The sequence below is a fragment of the Ursus americanus genome, chromosome 12 (assembly GCF_024610735.1).
Source record: "Ursus americanus isolate L20-20 chromosome 12, mUrsAme1.1.p, whole genome shotgun sequence".
NCBI classification, from domain to species: Eukaryota; Metazoa; Chordata; class Mammalia; order Carnivora; family Ursidae; genus Ursus; species Ursus americanus.
Genome location: NC_142138.1, coordinates 32,526,156 through 32,553,532, shown reverse-complemented (window position 1 = coordinate 32,553,532; position 27,377 = coordinate 32,526,156). Strand labels below are relative to the sequence as shown.

General features: G+C 35.4%; 1 protein-coding gene across 1 annotated transcript in view; it reads left to right on the top strand.

Moving 5' to 3' along the window:
• Positions 1-277: 277 nt before the first annotated feature.
• The window catches only part of ADGRL4 (adhesion G protein-coupled receptor L4), a 106,074-nt gene continuing 78,974 nt past the window's right edge, over positions 278-27,377 (top strand). Inside the window, exons 1-2 of the mRNA XM_045801936.2 lie at positions 278-505; positions 1,871-2,020. Coding sequence (XP_045657892.1) covers positions 484-505; positions 1,871-2,020 — 172 coding nt within the window. The 5' untranslated portion in view covers positions 278-483. The remainder of the gene's footprint in view (positions 506-1,870; positions 2,021-27,377) is intronic.

The window sequence follows — 27,377 nt, the reverse complement described above, 5'->3', positions numbered from 1 at the left end:
GCCTGTGGGCCCTTGGTTCTTAATGGAAATGTATTCATAAGTAAAAGAACACTGTATCCTGGAATTTAGGCTCTAGGAAGTACCCCTAAGACTCTCCCAGTTCTGGGTGCTCTCTCAGCGGGACACTCCGTGGGCCTCTGCCTTGTTTTGGCTACGCAGACCCCCGGTTTGAAGGCAGCGCTCAGGACGCGGCTGCCTGGGGGCAAAGTGATCCCTCAAAGGGTCAGCCCGCGTGCTGGGGTGCTCCGGAGGCAGGGATGAAGGCCAGGTGGCCTGGAGGAGCGGGCCGGGGGCGGACGTGACCTGCACACTCAGGGCTTGACCCGCGCGCGGACACAAAAGAGGCCGGAAAGGGTCCGGAGGAAGCGGCGCGTCACGAGGGCCGGAGCCGGGACCCTGGCACGGCCGCCCAGCTGCGTCCCGCGTACACTGGCCGCACCGCCAGCCGCGCTCCCGCCACCGCCAGCTCCGCGGCCGCCGCCAATGAGACTCCTCCCGCTCCTAGGTGAGTGCCCGGCGCGGGGCCGAGCGGCTGCTCGCCTGCGGGGACTGGGATCGTTGGGCCGCGGCCCGCGCGCGCCCAGAGGATGGCGGCGGGTTTCTGAGAACTGACGCGGGACTTCTCAGGATGTTTTTCTCCTTGGCCTTTCAACCCTGGAATTCGATATTCAGGGCCCAGGGACTAGGTCACCTTTTTTATTCCCGAATACAAAGCCCCCAGGGTCCCCGAAAGCTCAGACTGTGACCTTTTTTTTCTAATCTGCCTTCAAGAAATTTGGGAAAGCCAAACCAATAACACCTGTGGGAGGTTTCCTGGCATTTTAAGGGGACTGCCAGTCCCGACTTTGGGTTCGTTTAAAATACCACTTTGAGGATGCTGTGCAGAAAGATAAATCACAACTTGGAAGCTGAATTAATTCTGGTTTAGACAGTTTACACAGCCCTATGCGAGGCTGGGATTTAGAATCGAAAGTTTAGCAATCTCCGGTTACCAGATAAGGACAATGTGTCTCAGGGAGTGTTTTGCGGACAATTAACTTGCACGATTCCTGACTGTCCAGCCTCAAGCAGGCGTGTCTTGAGAAGACCGGGGACAACAATATCAAAAAGGATCGGCCCAGGCTTTTCCTTATCTTTCCCAAACAGCCCACAGAATACCATTTCCAACTTTGTTTTCAGTAACTCTGAAATAAAGTCTTGCTCTCTTTTACGCTTCATTTTGTTGGTTGTGTTTATATGGTGGTCGTTTCCGAAAGATCAATCTTTGACCAATATACTGAGTTTATCTGAAATTCCCCTAATGGGAGAAGATGTAGCATAAGCTTTATGATGGGAAAGGCAGAATTTTAAAAGAACATTGGAATACAGAAAAAACAATAATTGCATTTGTCTTCCTGGATGTTATGATATGTTGCTCTTCTTCTTAAAATTACACAGATTTGAATTTGAAAAGACCCAGACAATCAGTTCATCTTGATTTCTTCACAGAATCATTCCCAGAGATGGCAAATTGCTTTACAATCATGCAGTTCCCTTTAAAAAGATCTCACCTCAGAGTGAAGAGGCCAGTGATCTAGGAATGCTGTTTTCTTTATAGAGTTGGGTTGTTTCCTACATTATAGCTTTGTTGAGATTTACTTGATAAACACAGATTGAAGAAAGTGCTAATCTTTTTGCCTACTTGCTCTTGTGCTGTTATTTAGCTAAATACTCCCTTGGGAAATTCTCATAATCCATTCATCTAGATGGAAAGAAAGCAGGGTTTTTGTGTTCATTGTAGTCTAACTCAACAATGGGAGGGGGGACCTTTTTCTTCCTTTCTTTCCTTTTCTTTTTTTTTTTTTAAGATATATTTCTCTGTTTTCCTTAGTGGGTTTTTCCACTTTGCTGAATTCTTCCTACACTCAAAATTGCACCAAGACACCTTGCCTTCCCAATGCAAAATGTGAAATACGGAATGGAATTGAAGCCTGTTACTGTAACATGGGATTTTCAGGAAATGGTGTCACAATTTGTGAAGGTAAACAGTCTTTATTGTTTTCCTCTTTTGGATTTTTTTGAAAGATTAAATTCTGATGGGATTGTTTCTCCCCTGTCCAGAAATTAAGTGTTTTACATTACATTAAACTGTTTGACTTCATGCTATTGTTTAAAAAAAAAAAAAAGCTTAATTAGCTTAACAGTAAGTTTGAACATCCCACTTAAAAATTTATACTTGATTATTGATTTTTGAGGAGTCCATGTAGATCTTACTTTTGTGTAACTATTAAAGATTGTCCTAGAACTTAAGCTGGAAAACTAAGTTGCAGAGAGCAGAGTCAATACCTTTGGGGACAGAAGAACAGAGAGTTCATGAAGTCCAGGCTATACTGCTATGTGTTGCCTTCAGGTACCTTCTTTAGTACTTGACTTTGTAAATTTGAGGACAATATTAAGAGATTCAAGGGTTTTTTGTTTTTTTTTTTAAGATTTTATTTATTTATTCGACAGAGATAGAGACAGCCAGCGAGAGAGGGAACACAAGCAGGGGGAGTGGGAGAGGAAGAAGCAGGCTCATAGCGGAGGAGCCTGATGTGGGGCTCGATCCCATAACGCCAGGATCACGCCCTGAGCCGAAGGCAGACGCTTAACTGCTGTGCCACCCAGGCACCCCGAGATTCAAGGGTTTTGCCTGTATACCCTGCATGATAACCTGGAGGAGAGAGAGAGGAAGGGAATTTTGGAAATATACTCTTTTCCAAGAAAGTAGATCTCATTTATAGAACTTGAGGCTACAATGCAGAGCAAGAATGGTAGAAAAGGTCCTAGCAGGGTGCAGTTCAGCCCACTGATTTGATAAACAGAACCCTACCTGATAATCACATTTCAATGATTTCTTATCTATGGTTTCCACCGCCACTCTTCCTCTTCCCTCAAGCTTCACTTGGTCCTTACTCTCATTTTTAGTACAATTTAGTTTTAACTGGGTCAATGGAAAACATTCTGTGTAGCAGAGAGAGAAAGAGAGGAGGGAAAAAAAGAAAGAAAGAAATCAGTTCCAAGTCATATAAATTAGTTTTAAAATATAATTAAATGACAAGTTCAAATTAGAACTGTGTGGTTTTATACTCCTAAATGTATTTAAGAGAACATGGACTTTTTCTAATTAAGCCAGGATATTGTACATTGTTAATATTGCATGTGTTTGCTTATAGCGTAAACAAGTTGTATCTCGTGATTCAATTTGATAGGCTCTTAAAAAAGATTAAATATGCACTACATAGTAAGACCAAACCTCATCATAATTAGTTTAATGTTTAAAAAATGTAGAGCACAGCTACAGTTGCTTAATGGTGCATTAGATCAGGCGTTTCTGCTTGTACATACAGCCGGGATTTGTAATATACTATTCTACAAGCACTACAAAATTCTTTCCATAAATAATCTTAGATTTTTACTGTGTATTTAATTGAATGGCATTATGGCAAGTTGATAGTCGAGTGACCTTCAAAATATCGCATCAAGCATATTAGTGTGCTTTTCCGCTAATCATTACAAATTGTACCATAATACTTTGAAAATGGTGTTGCCTTTTTGTTATTTAGATACTTTTCAACTGTCATGATTACCGTCATTAACATCAATAATTTTTCACAATTTGGACCTTCAGCAGCTAACCAGATTATAATCATCTTTTTAATGATTTTTTTTTTCTAAACACATCTCCCATTATCCAGTGCACTTGTTTTTTTTCTCCTGCTGTCTAAGTCAATAGTCAGCTGAAGGGCAGAAAATACTTTCTGTTGAAAAAAAAAATACTTCAAGATCTTTTGGCCTGTGATTTCTTCTCACACAGAACACAATTTGTAATGGCACTTTTTTTTTCTTTTCAAGTTCTTTTTAACTTAAACCCATTATTTAAAGAACGTTATAAATTCCTTTGTTTTAATATTCACTATACGAGGTTTATAATGTCCCCTTAAAACTGTTCAAACAGTGGTTTCCGCCTTTTTCATCTTTTATTAATTCACTGATAGACTTTTGACATTTTTCTCCGTAAGTATATTTAATATGCTTTTTAGAGTTAAAACACTATGTTCTCAACTGCTGACTACTCTAGGTTATAATATTGGGTTTGAAGAGCCTTGGCTTTCTTCAACTCTAAAGAGATTTTGCACTTTTCCTACCTTTCTCTAAAATTGGTATTAGGTGAATAATAACTGGACAGCAGTTTTGTTACAGAGGATGCCTACTTCTTGAGGAATAAAAGTTGTTTCTTTTTTATTTCATTACCATCATCTTCCTCATCTTTTTCAAATTTGGCTCCCTCAGACACCTGTCAAATAAATACTATGGTAATTACCAGACCTCACTAAATGTACTCTGTTCCAAGAGCTACTTTTGAATAGGTCATTTAGAATTTGGATAACCTGGTCCCACAGAAACAGGTTTTAATAGTAGTAACTTTATTTCATTTAATTATCTTTTTATTGAACAAATATAATTGCATCATCATTACCATCACCTCAGGATAGCTAAAATCTACAGTGTGTTGAGTCTAAGTTATTAATTAGCACAGCTCCTTCATCTATTATTATTCTCACTTTATCCACAAAGAAATAGAGTCTTAGAAAGGCCAAGTGAATATCACAAGTGATGCAACAAATAAGTGGTAGAGCTAAGATTTGAGCCAAAGTCTGTTTCCAGAGCCTTTACTCTTTTTACTCACTATGCTTGACCATAAGACCTCTGCCAAGCAGATACTGTTGTGCCCTTGGATTAAAGTAATAAATAAAAAATTGGCCTTGCTTTCCAGGGTATCTAGGGACAGTTACAGAACTATATTAACAACTTGATGCAGTGTTATAAAATGTATAAATGCAGGTAAATTTGAGATGTGTAACCAACTGCAGGGAAACTTTCCAACTGGAGGGGATATTTAGGCTGAGAATTGAAGAATAAATAGGATTGATTAAGATTGACAAAGTGACATAGTCAGGCAAAATGATCACTGGTAATAAAGTCCTAGAAGTTGAACGTGTGTGGCGTGTTTGAAGGAGCCCCAAGTATTTCATGCTGGATATGTATCACAGGGTATATTAGCTGAAGGTTCAGTGGGAATTGAGTTAGGATGTCAAGATATGGGCTGTATTCTCTTAACAAAGAAGAGCCGTTGGCAACTATTACATAGCTAAGTTACATGACAAATTGTGTGTATGAGAAAGATGCCCCAATTAGGTAACTAAAGAATAAATTAACAAGAGTCAACCTAACCTATAAAAACAATAGTACTTTGTATAATTCATTATAGTTTATGTCACTTCCACCAAAGATACCTTAATTTTCTTAATAAGTGTTTGAAATAAAAAGTACAGATGCTGTCTTATATTTACAAACACCATTTTGACTGGTTGTAACTAGTTCTGTTGAGCTCCCCTTTATAGCTTGTTGCATGTGAGAGAAGCAGGACGATGAGCTTTAGAGAGTTTCCCAGTGTCCCAAGGCTAAGGTGACAAAACTAGGACTCAAACCCTAGGGATCTTAACGTTCTCTAGAATACCAAAAATGTTACTGTATTACTAATCACCTGACATAATCAGTGTACTGCAGGTTTTTAAACCAAATTGGTGAAACAGTATCATTTTAACAGGAATGCATTTATTATTTTCGACAACTTTATGGAGGCATTATCAGGAATTTATTTACACACTTATCTTTATGCTGACAATGAGAGTATTTAAAGATAAAGGACAGAGAAGTGGGGGCACCTGGGTGACTCAGTCCTTAAGCGTCTGCCTTCAGCTCAGGTCAGGATCCCGATCCCAGCGTTCTGGGCAGGAAGCCTGCTTCTCCCTCTCCTACTCCCCCTGCTTGTGTTCCCTCTCTCGCTGCCTCTCTCTCTGTCAAATAAATAAATAAAATCTTAAAAAAAAAAAAAAAAAAAGACAGGGAAGTGTTTGTGTAGAAATTTGGGAGTACATTTAAAGACTTCTGAAATTGATGAGATTTTCCTAAAATTCAGGTTATTTTAGTCCTTTAAACTTATATTATTGTAGCTATACCTTATGCTTCTCTGGTTACTCTCTTGGGCAGTTATAAATCTAGAGAGTGAGACATCCTGTCTCCCCTGGGTAATTAGGAAAGTTTTAAAAAGGGGAAGGGAGGTTGGGAGAGTTGAAAGAATCTTTCTGTACCTATGAAACATAGTATTGCTTGCGTTGAAATAGACTGAGCTGGGAGAGGTGAGAAGCAAGAACAAGGGGATGGATGCGGTACAGTGTGGGTATGGGAGTAGGGGGAAGAGATAGACTCTCTCTCTCTCTCTCTCTCTCCACTCATACAAGCTCATTAAGTGGTGCTGTGTTTTGGTAAGTTTCATGAAGTCAGAATATGCAGGAGAAAAACGGTTGCCCCAGGCGAGGCTAGGAAAGGTCAGGAAGGCTGTAATTGACAGCTTGTATGCATGTATAAAACTCTTTCATAGTTTGGGACATGCCTAATATGAACAACATCACAAGCACTTTATAAGATAATGAAGTGTCCGTGCCTGCACTCAGGGAGACATACTCTACATTTAAAAAACAGTTTTTCATCATTATCTAATAACTATATATATGCCTGTAAAATTCCACTGGAAGGATATCATAATAAACTAGAGAGCATCGTGACACTGGTAAATGCAGAGAACAATGTCACAATAGCTCTCTAAGAGTTATGGAGAAGAAATAGTCTGTGGGTTCAGAATGTGGGAAAAATACTAATTAAAATAATCCAGTAGCATGATTCTACCCAAGCTACAATATAAGCTCTGAGGACATGTGATTTTTTTTTTCCAGAACAGTTTGTTTTTTAGTAATAAAGAGGATGCTTATCAAAGTGGGCAAACCAAAAGTCAGCAGAACAGATGTAAAGCATACAAAATGTGCGTGTGTGTGTGTACATTGTGTATCGTCCGTTAACACAGTTAGATATACCCTCTAAGCTATGTCCTACAAAAAATAACTGCAGTTTTAAATACTTAACAAAATGACAACGTGGTAATTTCCATTATAGAAATGGGATCAGCAACACTTAAATGATACAAGTCCTTTTTTCCTTCTCCTTTTAAAAATAGAATAATGGCTTAAGAGAAGTTTTTATAATGGTTTTTTCTTTTATTTTTCTCTTCCTGGATGTTGAAGGAATTTGTCATCTTATGGAATGGATATTTTTGAGGAAATCCCACCTAATTATTATGGTAGAGTTTGTTCTCTCTATCGTGTTGCCCCTCTTGTCGACAGACGAAAGAGGTCACACGTCTAGTACAAGGAAAAGGATTTCTGGAATTGGCAAAGATATTTTATTTATTTGGAGGAAGTTCATGGAAATCATGCATCCTGGAATGTAAGCCTTGGGTTAATTTAGACTGTCATTTCTTAGACTGGTTACATTTTCCATTCAGTACACGAAATCCCAAGGAAATATGGACCTCACTTGAAACAAATCTGATACATGCCTGTCTAGAAGCACATCAGAGTTCATACATTTTCAAGTTTGTGTCAGTATTCATTTACCTAAGAAGATCATTTGGAGTATGCAAAAATGCATTTGTTTTACAAAAAAAAAAAAAAAAAAAACTTGCTTCCTCAAGAATTTTTATTACATATCACATATGAAGGACGATGAATCTGTAATATCATGTACCTTTCTTCCGTCTCGTGTTCAAATATTCTTTAAATATTACTTAAAAATAGGAGCCACCTCCTTCTGAGGATTGCAATAAGGAGAGAAAAAGGGAGAGGGGGGGAAATGAAGGAAGACACAAAAGAAAGTGCTGTTCCCACTTGTTACTTGTGTCATTTGAGTTTTTCTGATCAGCTGCATGGGTTGTTTTGGGGTGTTTTTTTTTAGATTTTATTTATTCGCATAGAGAGAGAGAGAGAGAGAAACCACGTGTGCAAGCCGGGCTTGGTGGGGGTGGGCAGAGGGAGGGAGAGAATCTCAAGCAGACTCCCCGCTCAGCACAGAGCCAGATACACAGGGCCTGATCTCACAATCCTGAGATCAGGACCACATTGACACCAAGAGTCCGATGCTCAACCTACTGAGACACCCAAGCACCTGGATCAGCGGTGCAGTTTTATAACTAAACACTTATCTGACCTGCATTGACGGTGTCATTTTTGCACACTGTTTCAGAAATCATTTTTTTGAATCCTCCTGTTTCATGTTTATCGCACAGGATAATTACAAGCATTAATGAGATAACAAAGTAAGAAATAATTTGAGATCTTAAAGGAAGGCTTAATATGAACATATGATTTTGGGTTTTCCCAAGTAATCTATAACAGAATATCATGAAAAGTTTTCTTCATGTGAAAGTCTCATTTATTTTTAATCATTTTTAAATCAGTATTATCTAGGTGGATTCATTGTATATTTAGAATCAGAGAAGTAATATCAGCATAGAGAATTAAAAATAAACACATCACTTCTGAGTTCTAATTTCAACAATCAAAAAAGAGTTGTTCAAAATTCTGTGTTAAATCAAGTCTAAATAAGACTTACCATCTGATTTCACATTATTAGAGTGCTGAATTTTTTCTAAGTGGAGACTACCATTTTTGGTTTTGACTTCAGGCTAAAACAGCGGTTCATAAAGTGTATATATATACACATATATATGTATATATGTATGTTTTTATGTATATATGTGTGTGTGTGTATATATACATATACATGCCATGTAATGTGTGCTAATGATAAGACAGCAATAAAAAATGGATATTGTTTTTCTAGAATTAGTTTTCATTTTGTATGCAAAGTGAACATGGCAGCTGTACCATCTTATACTTTCTGTTCAGCCATATCTTTAGGAGCTGCTAGGAAATTAAAATTAAATGGAAATTGTGCTCTAAATGTGGAATTTTCATACATTTTAATCCTCTGTTGTTTTTTAAGAAAAATACTGGTAGAAATAAGAGCAAAGGGATAACAGAGATAGCACCTTCAATACCGCAAGTCAGCCACTGAGTCCCAATTTTTCTGCTGTGTTTATTCTGCTCTGATCTTTTGTCAATATTTTAAGATTGCAAACTTTATGTTGCAAAATTGAGGATATTTCCTTTGTTCTGGGATAGCCCCAGTTTTATAGGAAATCAGCATACTTCATATTCCTGCTTATCCAGTCTCCTGATTATCCACTTTTCCATTATTTCTCTTCTTCCTTATTTAGTCTTCTTTCATGCTTAAATAAATAACTTTCATGTTTACAGTTTATTCACAAAAAAGAGTAATAATGTTAATGTTGATTTTAGTGCTTTCTGTGAGCTAAACACTATTCTAAGCACTTTGCATGAATTTATAAATTTAATCCTCATAATGACTCTCTGAAATAAGGGCTAGTATTATCCTCATTTATGGATTAAATAATTTTCCAGTGAAAACACATCCAAACTATTGCTTTATATAATTCTCAAACTACTCTGTGAAGTAAGTCTGCAAATAAGGAAACTCTCACTGAGGCAAAAATGAATTATTTTGGTTATAGCCCCCCACCTCGAATCTGCTTTTTTTCCCCCTACTTTATCAAAGCAATTGATTAAAAAGAAAAAAGTATGAGGTGTGTATGTTTAAAGTACCTTAGGAATAAGTGCAGGGAATTTAAAACAATGTATAAGTTTCAATATCTCGATGAAACTTATAGATCAGATACAATTGTTGAACTCCTGTTCTCCACCTCCTCCAAGTCTGGCGTACTGGTAATAAAATCAGTGAAATGGGGGCAAGGGAGTTGGACTCGAGAACTCTGTAAATTAAGAGTGAACTTCTCAAAGCCGAAGCCAGTGCTACAAAAGCAGGCAGTCCAGTGTACACAGAGGCGGCTTCCGTGAAAATGGCTGCTTTTCCTTGCGGTGATATCCTAGTCCCTTCCCAGAAAGGGAGTGGCAATCTAGGTGACTGGTTTAGACATTATTTTCCAAAGGTTGCGCTGATTGGGCTCTTTATTCCCCATTGGTGTTTGACCCCAAATAAAGCCAAGAAAAAAACTCTCAAAGGAAACTGGCATCTGCCTGGAAGGAATGCGTGAGAGTAAAAACTGATGTTAGCTTTGTGCCTACTCCCCATCTATGCTACCTGGACGTTTCTCTCTTCCCCCCACCCCCATACAGGGAATTCCGAACTCTCTTGCGCTAAAGAGCTAGTAATGGCTGGCAGGCAGAACCTCGGCCAAGCTACCTGTGATAATCAACATTGTTCTTTAATTAAAAACATGAAGGTCATGCAAGGATAAGCAGTCATTGGAGAAAAGCCAATAATACAAAGACAAAGATGAATAAACAGAACAATTGGCCTGGAAAATGATACTTTTAGGAAGAAAAAAAAGGGGTTGAAGGGAAAAGTCCAGCTTATGCCTTCAAAGTGATCCTGGAAAAGTTGGCATTCAAACAAACAAAACAACTAAAATAGGCTTCTACGTACAAAAGAACTATCATACCACAAAACACTTTCTTCTTCGATGTATCTTAAAACCTCTTTGCTGCTCAATTCCTCATAATTTTTTCTCCTCTTGTTCCTCTCATTTTGTAGCAAGAGGCATCAAGACAATAAGCTGGTAAGGTTGTCAGTAATGCAAACCAACGCTTACAAATCATCAGAAGAGAGAGACTAAAGTCTCCATCCTGGGTTTCCTCTCCTACCAGGATGATCATACTTGGAACGGGGAAGCTACAAATGTCAAATTTATTAACACATCAGGACTCCTTCATCAAGATATTCTGAGCTGATCGGCCCAGCACTCTCACCCTTTTTATAACACAATTTCACCCTTTTGTCATCTTTTCCTTTATCTGTGCCAAGACCTCTCCCAAATTCTTTCCTTGCTTTATCTCAAAAGTGAAACAAGGTAGCTAATGTGTTTTCCGATCCTAATTGTGTGATTTAACTGTGGTTTTCACATTATAATGTCATTAATAGGGAGCCCATAACAGTCTCCCCGTGTTGTCTGTTTTCCCAAGTGATTTCCTGAATTCACGGGCTGATGCTTTTGATGGTTCCTGCCAGGCACAGCTAATGTATTTTTCTCCTCCAATAAAATATAGTTATCATTTGATCAATATTATTCCCAAATTGAGTTGATAATATATAGAAGAGCTGAAAAATAATATGCAATGCGTTGCAGAATTAAATAGCTCAGATGAAAAATACAAGAACAAAACTAAGAACAGGACTAGGCACGGAGAACCTGATACCCACTTAATAGAAGTCTTACTGAAGAAAGGATCAGACAGGTTTTAGCAGAGGAAATAATAAAAGATCTGACAATTTCCCAGAGCTTAAGGAAGACATGAATCTTCAATTAAAAGAGCCCTCTAATTCCCTCCTGTCTTCTACTCAATAGGTTTGTGCCTTCACTTCTCAGCTTATGCTGGAGGAATACCTATTGATTGATTCCCTGCTGTAAAAGAGTATAGTTTACTTCATAACCTGTCACTTGTATTTATACATTCAAGTTGTTTATTACCTTTATGACCTTAAATAATAATGGAATATACTGACTGACTTACTATCAGGCTGCTCCGTTTCTGGAGCGTAGGATGAAAACCTATTCAAATCATAGGGACAGAGGGAGAGAAAGCATATCTGGGTGGCTCTTGCCGTCAGGAGAGTGAATGATGCCTAAAAACACAGATGCCCACTAAGGGAAACACTTTTGTTAATCCTTTGAGCCTCATTTCTACATTCATCTACTTTCATCTCGCCTCTGCTTCATTTAATTTCTTTTCTGAGAGTAAGTAAGGGAGGGAGAGTATATTTTCAGAATCCTGTGATATTAATCATCATCTTAAAAATAATTTCCAAACCTAAGTCTTATTTTTCAAGTTCCCTTTATTAGATCCGCCCCTTATATCCTTATATTCCAGGAGCTAAGACCCAGCCCTATAAATTGGAGCCTTCCTAGTATGCCATGCCCTAGTAACTAGATTCTCTGATATAAATTCTAATTTGCTGTGCCAGGGTCTCCAAACTTGTTATAAATATTCTAGTCCTGTTCAACTGGGATTCTCACGTAAGTCACAAAGTGCATTTGAGCCTGTTTCTCTGTGAAATGAGTAGATTTCACTAGGATCACCATTAATATCTCTTCCAGTTTTAAAATTATTTGATTCCATTATTGTGAGACATGTATTTGAACTGTAGTTAATTTTCAGTTCAGTCAATTTGGGGGTAAATAGCCCGGATTTGGGGCTTTATTTGAAACCTGAAAGTGAAATAGGTATAGATTTCGGTCTCTTGCCTCTAAACTCAACGCACTTTTCATTGTACTGCTTTGCTTTTTTTTTTTTTTTTTTTTTTTTTTTTTTTACTTTTCTCTCTGGAACTGGCATGACCAAAGCAAACAATGCTTTCGTCTACTCCCTCTGCTCCCTTCCCTCCTACTCATGGCCATGACACATCCTGATACTCTTTCCTGCTGAGCCAGGATGGGGCCTCAAAGTTCCTCTCTAGGCACATGCTACAAATGAACAGAGGTTGGCACATAGATGAAACTTATTCTCCATGTTTTCTCTGGTGGTTTCAACCCTTGGAAGGAATTCTGGACCAGTCTTCAGTGAGCCCCCCTTTATTGCAGTGCTGAAAAGTAAGCAATCAAATATAATGTAATCAGCAAGATCAGTACTGTATCAGAGTCATTGGAACCATTAAAAACAAACAAGAAAACTATAAAATCTTGATTTTTATATTTGCTTTCCTATTGGGGTTTAGTTACTGTTATATGCTATTGAGAGTAACCCCTTTGAATAAGATGCTGTGCATATCCGTTTTGTGGGGAAGAGGGTTGTGATTCATGTGCTTTTTGATCGCCATTTAACTAACATCTGGAACAAAATGCTACAAATGAAACTTTTCCTTGTGTTGCAATTCCAAAAGAACATTGACAATAGTGTGTATATGAATATATGAGCCAGGAATGGTGAGAATGGACCAGAGGGCCAGTCCGCTCAGCTGGAACCCTGGAGCCAAATTTCTCCCTTCTGAGGGTTACCTGTATTTACAGGCATCAAAATGGCTTTGTGTCAGGCTCAGCAAATAGGACAGGATAATCAATGATGTGTGTGCTCAGGGGAGAAATTGGGCTCTTTCCATGTTGGAAATAGAAGCCGAGACTCGCTGTGTAAGAAAGACACAGTACACGTTGCTCTCTTTGCAAGGTTTTCTGATTTCCATCTATTAAGAATAATTGCCTATTTTTTCATGTTCTCTTTGTAATTTCTTTTCATTTTTGCATTAATACCTAATGTTGGAGTAAGTTTGGAAGGGTTCTACCTGCTTTTCAATTGTTCCTGGGGGAATCCCAACAATGTCGGCTGTTTGGGGATCCTGACTAGTTCTCATTCTTGATTGTATCCTTGGAAACGACCAAAATTTCTTGGATCCAATCTATAAAATATTATGGATTGTTTTTCAGTGGCTATTCTGACAGGTTGTTGCACTATTTTTATTGCTCCTTGCCTGTGCTGAATATCACAGATGATATTTCTACTTGCATGAATCAGCACTCAGAATTGGCTGAATTTTATACATTTAAAAAAGCCAGTATAGCAAGATTACCTTGGGTATGACCCGCTCACAAATATTTTGCTATAAATAATGAGACTCCATTATAGCCAGATGGAAAATTTGCATGGATGATCAATAAGCATCATAAACTTCTTATACTCTTTTCCATACTATCTTTGTTTTTCTGCTTCATGTTGAGTGATCATCTATCACTCAAAGAATGAATACTCATTAACTTATTTATTGCTCTTTTAAGCATTTTCATGAATTAGGAAGTAGCATGTGTTAAGGCAGGGTCAGGTGCAATATTGGCACTAATCCTTTGTGATGGTCCCCTAGTTTTAGGTCCCAGGAGTTATGTTGACTATGGTATTTCCTTTTGCGTCTTATATATCAAAAATGCCTTTTTCACAAAAATCTTAGGAAGTTTGAAATTATGGGCACTTACAAAATGATATGTTTACTTTTTAATCATATTAGTACTTTGATAGTTCTTTCTTTAATTGCAAAGAGGAATTTTAGTCTATGTGTTATTAAAAACACCTGTCTCAAATTTATTGCTCCTTCTAATGAAGTGACCTTTTTAAATACAATTTTACATGAAATTGTATTTATTTTTTAGTTAAATATTTAAGACGAAGTTTTACCTCTTTTGCATTAATGTGTACATAGTGAAGGACTATTGTTTCATTTTGTTTTTTATTAGTTCTAAATTTGATTAAAAGAGAATAAATGATCACATGAAATGGGAAGAAATAAAATACTCTTACTTTCTATAACTTTAAATCATTTCATTAGAATTTTGATACTTCCAAAATATAAAGATTATGAAGAAAATATTGTCTCTATCTACAAATATGTCTTAACAAAAAAAATTTATTTTAACCCTTCCCAAGAGTTACTCACTTTCTTGCTCTAGGAAAGATTCTTTTCATTCCATTTAGCAGTGCTGAAATCAACTAAAAAGATTACGTGTTTAGGAGGCCGTGGGGAAAATGATTTGAACAACTCTAAATGTATTATCTCAGATAATTTTCTATTTCCTGTCTGCTTGAGATACAATTTCATATCCTGTGTTTTTCAACCATCAAACATCATCTTGGTCCCAAGGATCTGAATTTACAATAGATTTGTATAATTTGTTAGTCAGCTGTAGGAGAGAACACTACTGTGGAATGTATACAGCATTTATATAAATGTCTCAGATATTTGCAGTGTTAAAAAACATAGAACACAGCATATTTATCTGGTATGAAAATTGTAATTTTCTGAACATTAAGACATTAAGGCAAGGCTATTGAAGTATTTCAGTTCCTTTAACTATTTTGGTCCATTGCCATTGAATATAGATAAAAGGTACTAACACTTAAATTACTATAGTCCCATGTGTAGTTGTGAGGAAGATGAGAATGAGGATATTAGGAGGAAAAAAGATTCAGTTAAAGAAATTGGAATATAAAGAACTTCAACACCCGAATGTAACAGATGACAGTATTTTATATTCAAGTCAAAGAGTTTTCATTAAAAATGTGATTATCTTGAGTGTCATTGGTCAGACAAGCTCAATTCCTACAAAGTCCCTTTATGAGGATTAACTGCAAAGTGTTGCTGTTTTCTATATTAACATGATTTTCCCCATAATTTTATGCTTAGATAATTTATTTCTATTACCAAGAAGTCTAGTTAGTTTACAGTTTCAGAGATTCTCTTTATAATTGTTTAAAAGTTCCCAAATAAATTGGTGGAAGGTGGAATATCACAACTGTTCAAACCTAGTACTTACTTTAAGGAGGATATTAACACTTTGGTCCTTTATTTGCCATGGAAAGAGATAATGACATTCTCTAGGAAGATTAGAGTCTAACCAAACATTGTAGGCTATATATAGCATACAAAGCCTTGAGCCATTTGTGAAAATGCTATCAGGGAGAAAACCCAATGGCTGAGTTTCTGTACTGTATTTTTTAGGTACACAGATTTAATTTAGAGATTATGGTTTGAAAATAAAATTTACTGTATGAGTGTTTTTGGCTGATAAGAAATTGATTTTGTGACCTTGCTACACATTAATTGAAATATCTGGCCATGTGTTTTGACTAGATTTAAGAAACCATACACACGTGGAACCATATTATTCCTTCACATTGAACTGGCGAGTTAATCACTTTGTTACCCATATAAGGAAGAAACTACATTTTTTCTAGTGTGGTGTCTGAATAATATCCCCGTATCATATAACAAGTGGGTTTTACATAATTGACATTATATTTAGTTGGTTTACTGTATTGAAGGTGGAGTGCTTTAAGTTATTTAAGAGTGATATTATTTATAAATTAAATACAGTGATTTATGTTTCCTAATATTTTTAAAGGCTAAATTTATAAAATCAAAAATAAGAAAGCGTGTACAAATGAGCCCATTAATACATAAATAAAGGTTGTTACTGACTGATATTTTTCACAAATTTTAGGATGTAGTTTTTAAGAAGGTAAAATAGAATGAAGGTAGTCACATTGTCAGTGTCTTTTATATGTCTTAAATATCAGTTTACTTAACAAGTATTGACTCAGGGTGTGCTCACACCGGAAAAATGGATTGCAGACAGGAGTTAAAACAAATTGTGCAATATGGAAAATTTTCCCAAAAGAATACCCAAATATATTATCTCCATGAGATTCTTTAAACTGAGCTAAGCAGATCACTTATCTACACAGAATTATCCAGCCAAGGGGACATCTCTACTTTATTTCTCTTTGGTGGATATATAACATAAGAACCAAAATTTGGCTCATGTTTATTCAGTACCTTAATGCTGTTGGCCTTGTGCTAAACAAGAGCACATCCTAAATCATAAATAATTTACTGTTAAAAATATAATCGACTTGTGTTTAACACTTAGAACTTGAGAGAAGAAATGTGCAGGTCTTTGTGCATTTTTGAGAATTAAAGTTAATGTATACTGACAACGAAATTAATTTTGATGAGATTAAACAGAGGTGGAGGTGCTTCTAATGCTTGTTTGATAGTTTTGTATTTATGGCAATTTTTCAATATTTTGAAATAAAAGAATTGTATATCCTTTGTGTCAGAAAGGTTTTTATGCCACATTTCCTGGTTCCATATGGAGGATGAGTTCTGAAGATAATTCCTGGACCTGTATAAACACAGAAACCTATTGAGAATGCTAAAAAAAAAAAAACCCAAAAAAAAACACAAAAAACTACAAGTCTCTGCTGTATATGCAATGCAGGAAGGCAAGCAGATGCTTGATTATAGTGTTATGTTTGTTCAACTAATGTTATGTTCATTGCTGCAGTTTCATAATGGAATACCATGTGGAGAAGAATGACTTTTTAAATGTGCTTTGGACTTTGAATTTCAGTTTATTAGTAGACAAATATGTCAGAAAATTTTCAGTAGAGGCATTAATTGTTGTTTTAGAGTCAATGATCTCTTTACACTTATCCTTTGAAAAAAATCAGATGGTTGCTTTAAGAATAAATAAGTATAGAGTTAATCTGACTTTGAGCAAGGCTTTAGATTATAACCCATAGTACGATTTCATTATTATGATAAGAAAACTTAAGTCTTGCTAATTAGTGGTGATACAGTTTTAATAAAAGATTATAGCGATTCACAAATTGTGATCCAAGGACTTACTACTACTAATGCCTTAATATTTGTAGGTCGATTTCTCTATTAATGGAAAAGAAATTATCCTTATAACAGCACTTAAAATCAAATAGAAGTATGATACATTTAGAGAGTAGAATTTAAAATAAAATTTTGACATATGGTAAGTACTCAAAACTAGGATATCAAGTACAGATAACAAGAAGAGAAAAGGAATGGCTATAATTTATTTTGAAGTTGGTTTCAGAAGATGAAACATTATAATGGAGACCCACTTTCAAAATATGGGCCTCTGCTTTTTAGATTCAGACACTATTGACAATTTCAACCAAGATTGCTCAAAAATAGAATTACGGCTTATTATGGGCAGCAGGGCCATGAAAGAAGGGGAGCCCTCTGAGGAAGCCATCTGTTGGCTTAAATCATGGTTCTGTCATTTATGCGCTATCAGATTTGGACCAGTTTCTATATCTTCACCATATAAATAGTTCTATCAATGTCAAAATACTTTCTGAGGATTATAGAAGGTGATACAAATACAGCACTTAGTTACGACACCGGCCGTATAGAAAGACCTCCATAAGTGATACCTGTGATTAATACAAAGCTGTTGGTCACTTTCTGCCAAATTGTTTTTGGTAGGTTCATTCTCTTTCTACTTTCCCAAACCATTCAGGAAACCAGATCAAGCTCACCTAGGCAACTAGGTTCTGTGCTAACATTACACATATATAACAAAACTCTCTTCTGCTTTTCTCAGACTCCATAAACAGCAACACATACGTACATGTCAGCGCATATCTGCAATAAGGGCATATTACTCCCTACTTGTTAACAGTTTATTAGTCCTTAACTTAGGTTTGCTTTGTCTGAAGAAAAACATTAAAAAAAAAAAACACACACACACACACCCCCCAATAAAGAAAATTATTTTTAAATGTTTAGCTTTGGAGGCATGGTACCTAATAACTGATCTAAAGTATAGAAAGAAACATTTAAAAAGTATAAATTCTCAGTAAAGTTTATTTTGTTTACTATGACTATTTATCATCATTGATTAACAAATATATTAATATCCATCACATTTTTTACTGCTTGGAAACTGTAGGGTTTACATAAAAACGTGAACAAACCTATTATCAAATTCTATATATCAAAATCTCTAACTAAAATGAGCTATTTCAAAGTATATGAAGATAAATAGACACAAAAATAGATGATAGATATTTCTATATATGTAGTTGTTTTTAAATATTATTAAGCAATTTTTAAAAAGACTTGCAGCATGCTTTGTTATAACCTTATTAGAATAGAGAGGTATATATATATTATATATATATATGGATATATATGTTTGTGTACATATATAATAACATATATAATAAGATCACCAAATATGTAGTAAGATCATTAAGTATAATAATAAGATTTATTTTTCATTGAATAAGATCATTCTGAGAAAAATAGAAAGGAAAGTAATATTGCAGAGTATAAGGATTGAATATTTGGCACAACTTTGTTTCAAAGATAGGAATTTGGTGTCTTACCTTTCAATATAATCTCCAAGTAGATTCTTAATTCTGAAGGAAATCACCGATCCATAGAGGAAACTCACAGGACAGTACTTACCAGACTTTCAGTGCCTGGGAGAAGTGATGTGTGTTCCTTGACAGGAACTGGTTGAGAGGAATGATTGGAATTACTCTATCATGATTCTGCTCTTCCGTGGTTGTCCAAGTATTCATCAGTGTAATATATCTCATCCTGAATAAGGACAGATTTGAATGAAAATATGTCAAGATATCTTTATTCAGTTCAACAATATTTCTGAATTACAACTGAACTTATGTCAACCCAAGATGACCAAATATTTATTCATTGCATTTGAACCCTCTGTAATTTCTTGGAAAAGTTTCCAATACATGAAAAGTAAGGAATCTAAATACAAATTCAATAGATTAAGAATGAAAAGACATTCTTTTGAAACTAAATCTCAACTAAATATTTATTTTATAATGTCAAAACAGACTTCTCAGCACTTAACCAGTGGTGAAAATTCCCATTAGTCTCTCCTAAGTCTAAATTTACTCCTCTCATTTTTTTAAACCTGTCATTTCAAAATTATTATCAAGGATCTGATAATCAATATAATTTCTAGAAAATGTTCTGAAATACAGTGTTTAAACCCTTGATATAACATCTGTTTTGTTTTCCATCTTATAATTTAGCAAGAAAGTACTAAGTTTTATCTTAAATTTCTCCACTTTTAAATTTGTTATTTTTAATTCTAATAGATTTTGCAACTTTCCTTCTAATTTGTTGATATTCCTGAATTACAGACATCAAAAAAAATGGTTGCTATTTAAAAAGCTATTTTAAATGATATGATAAATAGTACCTAACCATAAATCTAAATCTAAAATTCCATTTTATAGTTAGTGTACTTCTTTAAACAATAGAGCAGTAAGATTAAATCAAATTGGATGTTCTTTTGTATAACTTACTACTCATTAATTCATGCATTCATTCACTCAAAATATACAGTTGAGCACCTCTGATTTATTGGACATCTTTTAGGGTTAACTATAAAGCAGTGAGCAAGCCTGTGTGGCCCTTATGAATTCTAGAAGGATAAAGAAACATTAAAAACAAAATTATACAAATTATTAATCACTTAATCGTTTGACCTGAGTGATCATGGAAACTTCATAAGGGCACAATGCCTAACTAAGCTGAGGGTTGAGCTGGGAATTAGCTTGATGCAGTATGTGCTTGAGGATGGGAATGAGGGTAGGAATGATCATTGCATGCACTTATGAAAGCTGTAATAAATGATAAAAAGATCCAAATGCCAAGAATAAAAATAAGTTACAAGTTAATAAAGTGCCGAAATTATAGAAGATGTATCTAAAAGTTGGTCAGTGTCCATATGGAGTAGGGTCCTGATGTTATCCATAGAAAAGTTGGATTCTATTTTTAAATACTTGTATTTCTGAAGATCACATTAATTTTGACAAAGGAAATGAATTGGAAGCTGGCAAAGTGTGGCTGCAGGCTCATAAGGTAGGGCTATTGTATTGGTTGGGGAGATAGAATATTAGCTTAGTCAAGATTCAGGACAAAAAAATTGACAGAAAGCAGGAGTAATATATAAAACGTAGAGATATACAGGTCTTAATGATGAATTGGGTGTTCTCAGTGAGAGACAGAGAGGTGTGAAGGAAATCTCTTAGAATTGTAGTATGAACAATTGGGTAAGTTTTGATGAATTTGATGATTAAAGGAAATATTTATGGAGAAAAGTGATTAGTTCTGTTTTGGACATGGTATGACTGACATGCTATTCATATACCTAAGTGCAGACTATAGTATATATTGGTCTGAAACTTAGAAAAGTCTTAAATAGACAGAAAATTTTTGGAGTCCTTAGCAGAATGTTGATGTTAATGGAAGCCATGGAAGCTTATAGATACCACATAAGAGAGATCATAGAATGAAAATAAAGAGGAGCAAAGCATGAGTCCTAAGAAACTCAAATCTTTAATCAGTTGGGAAATAAAAATTGGCATAGAATATTTAGAAATATGACCTTACAGGTAGAGAGAGCTTCTATGTTACCCTTTAAGCTAAGGGAATGGGTATTCCAGAAGAGAGGGAGTTCAAAAGCCAATGAGAGGCCCTGTGAAAGTTGAAAAACATCCAGTAACTCTTTTAATATAGAGATCAGTGGTGACATTAGCAAGAACCACTTTGATGAAATTTTGGTGAGTGAATCCAATCTAGAATGGCCTGAGCAGTATCTGAGAAGTAAAGACATTCTTTTAGGTAGTTTGACTACGAAGGTAAACAGAGAAGCCAATATGGAAATTGACCAAATGTAAAGGCTATTGGAAAGGATTGAGTAAAGAAAAAGTAGAAGATGAAAGAAAGGACTAGAAGAATATAGCTTCAATTAAGACAAAAAATGGATGGAATCTCAAGCTCAGAAAAGGGATCCCCCCCCCCCAAGCTAAGTGCAGGGTAGGGAGCAGGAGAAGATTCTGCTCTATTTGTAGGCACAGGTAAAGGTTTGGCATCAAGAACATCCTAACATGCTATTTCAAATTTTTCAGTGGTAGGAACAAAAGAGGGGAGAAAAATGTGATTTGTCTAGCAAAATGTCTAGGAGTCTTGCAATATTGAAAAGAATAGCAACAGAGAAACTATCCGCATAAAATAACCAAGCAGTATTTGCCAGTGCGTAGAGCAGCATGCCAGCTGATGGTTCCAGGGATGCCATGTTTCCTATGTTCTCCTGTAGATAATTATCATCATTTCTGTCTTAATCAGTCCAAGCTGCTATAACAAATATCATAGAGTGGATGGATTATAAACAACACACATTTCTGTCACAGGTCTAAAGGATGGGAAGTCCAAGGTCAAGGTGCCCACAAACTAGGTGTCTGCTGGGAACACTTCCTGACTGGCAGATGGCCATTTTCTCTTTGTACCTTCCCAGGGCAGAGAGGGAATACTCTAGCCCCTTCATCCTCTTAAAAGGGCACTAATCCCTTTCATTAGAGTTCCACCCTCATCACCTAATTACCTCTCAAAAGCCCCACCTTCAAATACCATCACACTGGGGACCAGAACTTTAACATATGCATTTTGTGAGGACACAGATATTCAATCCGTAGTAGTATTCCTAATCAACACTGATTGAACATTGCCTTAGAATTGTCTCAGAACGGTGTATTATGCAATAACTACCAAATAACTAGAACTGGCAGGGAATGAATCCCACTTAGATCGATGAGGGTGAATTTTTGTTTTGGATCCCGTATTTATGCTGTAAATTACAATTTTACAGATTGCACATCCAATATATGTACATTTATTAATTATATTTACACTACTCTACATTATGAAAGACCCAAAGTGGAATTGTAAAAAGGAAAAGATATAAATATATGAAGAAATGTTAGTATTTTTTCCTGTATATCAATGGATCATTCTGTACACATTTTGGGGTGCATTTCCCCCATGGTAATTTGGAAATGGCTCACACTGATGAGGTCCCCTTTGACAAGTACACCATGGCAGCCTGTCATATGTATACTGTGTGGCTGTCTCAAGTCATGCATGCAAAATATAATTATTGTTCTTTCCATTTAGATATTGAGATGTGCAGCTACTTTTAACTAATGTTCTTGGTGGTGAAAAAAAAATCATCTGAAATTGAAAATTTACTATTAAAAATAGCACTGATGGCTCCTTCCAAAATATCATTTTTAAATGATACCATAGTGCCATAATTTATCTAATTTTGTTCCATGACACATGTATTGAAATTAAAGTGCCTTCAAAGCATCTTATTGCTACAGAACACCTCCCTTATGGTCAAATTCATTTTTAGACTCTTTATCTAATCTCTTTGCCAAGATATATTTTTTCTACTCTTGATAATCTTTTGAGGTGTTAACTTAGATTGTTTGCAGTCATTTTGAATAGGACACCAGCTGCTTTTAGTTATGATGAGTCAACAACTTGGAAAATATTTGAATTTGAGTAGAAACATAGTTTGCATTTGGATCTCAATTTTATTTTATTAGTTTCAAAATATTATTTTATCTCACATCTTTTGAAAGTTTGAATGAGACAAAATAATAATGCGTACTGCTTTTTAAAAAACATTTTTGTTGTAGATGTCATTGCCAAAAAACAAAGTCAATTAGTCATTATTCTGCTGTATAAAAACTTAAATGTGAATCCTATTTTTCATATATTGCGTAAGTTTTGCCATTCATATCTTCCACAATCTAAGAGGATGTTCTCATGTGTAATTTTTATCTCTTGTCTTCATTTAGATGCAAAATGAGAGATTATATAATAGCTATCAACAAATCTAAAATTGCCATTGCAGGAAGCATATTGTGTTAGTTGTACAAAACAACTAAAAAGTCAAAATTAAAATACTGTTGTTAAATTTATCAAATAAGGAATAAACTGTGCTTTTAATTTATATTTGTTTATAAATATTATTTTAGAGTAACATTTTTGGTTTTATGTGTGATATATACTCACAATAAAAATTCCAAGCCATTTGAAAAGTATGAAGGACAAAGCAAAACATCACTCACATCTCCATACCCCAGCTTTTTTGTATTTAATAAACATTATTCTGTGGGTCTTTATGGGCACCTGTAAAAGGACATTATAGATAAGGGAAATAGTTGATAAATTAGATAGATGGATACATTAGAGATGATAGGTTATTATAACAGTAAGATTATTATTTTACTGAAGGGTGTCCACTCTCATTTTGTTGGAAGTTAACAGAAGAAAAAGAAACTGAAATGAAACTGAGAGAATTGCTGATTGCAGATTTCTATTTTTAGCTACAAGAAAAATAAACTTTAAAGGAACTGTAAATGTAAGAAAAAATGTAAAAATGATGTCAGAGTTCTGAGATAATTTTTTAACCATTCATTTTAATTTCAGACAGTACTGATTTGCTTGCTATAAAAGATGAATCAGCCATCATAGTAACACTTCTTTCCCCCTTCCTTTCCCTTTTTACCTGTTTTATTTTCTTTTTTGCTTGTACTATTTTTACTTTGCCAAAGCTCATACTATTGATATTCTGTTCTACCACAATTCCCATGGAAGTTTAGTCTTGATTTTATGTTTAAAAGGTTTTAGTGCTTCCCTTGAGTAATTTTCACTATTGATTCTCCATTTCTGGGGATTTAAAAATATCTCTAATTAGCTGAGTTTTATCACTGAAGATGTTTTTTCAAGAAGGGTTTCTGGCCACTGCGTTTCCAGTGTACCTCTACATATGAAAATGTCTAACAGCTCCTTTTATACTTGAAAAATGTGCACGAACGTACTATTTTTAAGTCAAACTGTTTTCATTAGAGCTCTGTACACCACTTTCTGTGTCTTCTGATGCTGACTGCTGTCATGCCAAATATTCAGGCTAGCCTAACTTTTACCTCCCATAGATGACATGCCTTTTCTGCCTCGATGGCTACAATCAAAATTTACTCAGATGGTCCTAGCAGACATTTTCCTTTCCTGTTTCTTTTCTTTTAGTAGTATCCTTAATTTTTAGCTTGCATAATTAAAAAGTCAAATGTAATTAGTATCTCTATGTCCCTCTCAAAATATAAGAACTTTAGTATTTCAACACCAGTCACCCATCTCTTGTCTGAATTGTTTTTATAGTCCAGTATTTTAGTTTGGTATTATTTTTGTTCCTCGTATTAGTCATTATTATTTTGTAGTAAAAGTAGTAATACTAGAAACGATAGGAGCTATAACATGCTTACTTTGTTCCAAGAACTGTTTTAGGGTCTTGTCTTATGCTAACTTATGTAATCCTCATAACACCCATCTTTCAGACGTGGAAACTGACGTATTGCCAGGCATCAGCCAGGTAACTAATGACTGAATGGGATTTAAAACAGGGGCAGTGCAGCCCCATAAAACATGGTCTAAACCACTTGTGCACTGTCTCTTTGAGAGTACGGTTTATGTAATAATGTTGTTTTAGATTTATCTGCTAATTTATCTCTTTTCCACCATTCTTTCCTGTCTACCATTCCTGACTTCTCTGGTCAATATTCTTAGCCCCGAGGTTCACTGTTGGTGGTAAATTTTACAGTGTATATTTATCTGCAGATTTTTTTTCTTTTTTCTCTAATTTATATAACATTCTGAGTTAGCAGATAATTTTCCCTAGGATCTTTGAAGGTATATGATATATTACTTTGTAGTTGTCACTGTTTAAAAAGTCTGTTGTCATCCTGTCTGTCTTTTGTAGGTTATCTATCTTTTCTGTGTAGCTGTATTAGTTAGCTTCGGCTGCCAGAACAAAATACCATAGACTGGGTGGCTTAAACACAGGAATTTATTTTCTCATTACTTTGGAGGCTAGAAGTCTGAGGTCAGGGTGTCAGTATGGTCAGGTTCTGGTGAAAACTGTCTTCTTCACCTGAAGACAGTCACCTTCTTGCTTTGTCCTTACACAGCAGAAAGAGAGAGAGAGGGACAACCAGCTTAGAGAGCAGTGATCCCATCAGACCAGAACCCCACCCTCATGCCCTCATCTAACCCTAATAGCTCCCAAGAGCCCCATCTCCAGATTTCATCCGATTAGAGTTAGGACTTCAACATACAAATTTTGTGGGATGCAAACATTTAGTCCATAATATTTTATATAATCTGTTTATAAGATCTTCTCTATAATTTCACTGTAATATGTCCAGGCTTAAATTTTCTTTCTTTCATTTTTCTTGCTTGGAATTGTATTTCCCAAATTGAAATATCCTTGTCTTCAACTTGCATCTACTAGCTCTTAAAATGGTAACTTTCCCTCATTAATGTTCTTTGGAATTCCAATGGAATGTTCTCTTTTCATCCTTCATGACTCAAACTTTCATTTTCCATCTCTTTGTTTATATATGATACATGTTAGGTAACTTCTTCAGACATATCTCATATATTAACACTTTCTTTACAAATGTATCTACCTGTTGTGTAACAGCCCACTAAGTTATTAACTTCGACTATTTTTTTTTTTAATTCTACAACTTCTATTTGGTTCTTTAAACTCTCGTGGGCACTTCTTAACAGAACCCTGTTTGTTGCTATCACATATTTCAAATTCCATCTCATCTCTTTAATGTTTTAAACATAGCTATTTTATATATTGCAGCCAATAATTCCATTTGTAAAAGATCCTAAATTTGCTATTTACTAATGGTGGGGTTTTGTTTGTGTTTGTGTGTGTTTACTATTAGTTGTATAATTTATTTTAGACAGTCTTTATGTGTGGGAATCCTGCAATGCCCGTGTCAAGGACCTTTCTATGAAGGAAGAATATCAATTTGCTCCTCCCAGCTGCCATACCGTCTTCAGTACCACCTCAGAATCACTTTCTGCTAATTTTTCAGCCAGGGATTTCTGTAGCCACAGACATGTAGTCATGAATTCTGAAGTGACTTTCCCCCCCCACACACATCACTTAAGCCAGCGCATGCAGTTTTTTTGTGTTACCTCTTTTTCTTGGTGAAGACCTTTTTAAAGTCCATCCTATCGCTGAGTTGGTGACCCTGTTGTGGTAAGTAATTATTTCAGTGCCTGTCCCATCTTTCACAGGCTCACTATCTCCTCTCCCAGAGAAACCATTAAAGATCATCAGTCCCAAAAAGTTGTTTGAGACTTGGTCTTACACCCCATTTTTTGTTAATTTTTGTCCCCAGGGGATTTCTCTTACTTTGTGGGATGCTCAGTGGTAGCTTTAACAGTATGTTTGTTTTCATTGTCATGTTGTATCTGACATTCCTAGGTATCTTCTTGGAGAACGATATTGAAATTACCTAGTCTTACATAATTGGGATAAAAATTCAAAGTTTATTGTAAGTCATCTTATGACCATGAAGAAAGCTAGCACAAGGGAAAAGCTTCAGTTCTGTGGAAGACACAGCAGAAGGAGGAAAGAACCGTGATGGCATGGTTGTGCTACTAGATTAATCAACCCTCTAGTACTCAACTGCAGCACTTTTCTTTTCTGAAATAATTAATTGTCTCATGGTTTAAGTCACTTTGAAATAGGTTTTTCTGTTACTCAAGTTAAAGCACCTTCCATGATCTATAATCAGTTTGTTTGCTTTGATTTCTCAACTGTTCCCACCTGTACCTTGATTGTAAGACCAGGTCGGTATGTCGTTGGCCAGCCTTTCACAGGAGAAATGTTAAAGCAAGGGGTTGCCTGGCTCTAACAAAAATGACACACATTTTGGACTGGTGTTTGCAAGTAAGGGAAATATATGTGAGATTTGCAAATTAGAAAATCTCTTAAGATTATGCAGTGAATCAGGAAAAAAATTCAAAAAAATAATATCTAATTAAAATATATGAACACAAGAATTATGTAAAACTCAGAGAAGAAAATTATAGCATGATATTTCTTAGAAGATCCTAAAGTTTGAACTCAAGGGGAAGTGAAATAGGTAAGGCAGATTGCAAGGAAGACTGAAAAACAGAGGTAAAAAGTGAAAGTTAAGAATTAATTAGAATATCTATGGAACATAAAAAATAGTTCAGTGTTCTATAATATTACGGACATTTAGGTACATAAAAGAATGATTATTTACAAATTTATATAATTTCAGTTTGTATTTAAGTTTTGTTCTATACTAGTTATTATTTATACTTAATTCATACCACAAGAAATA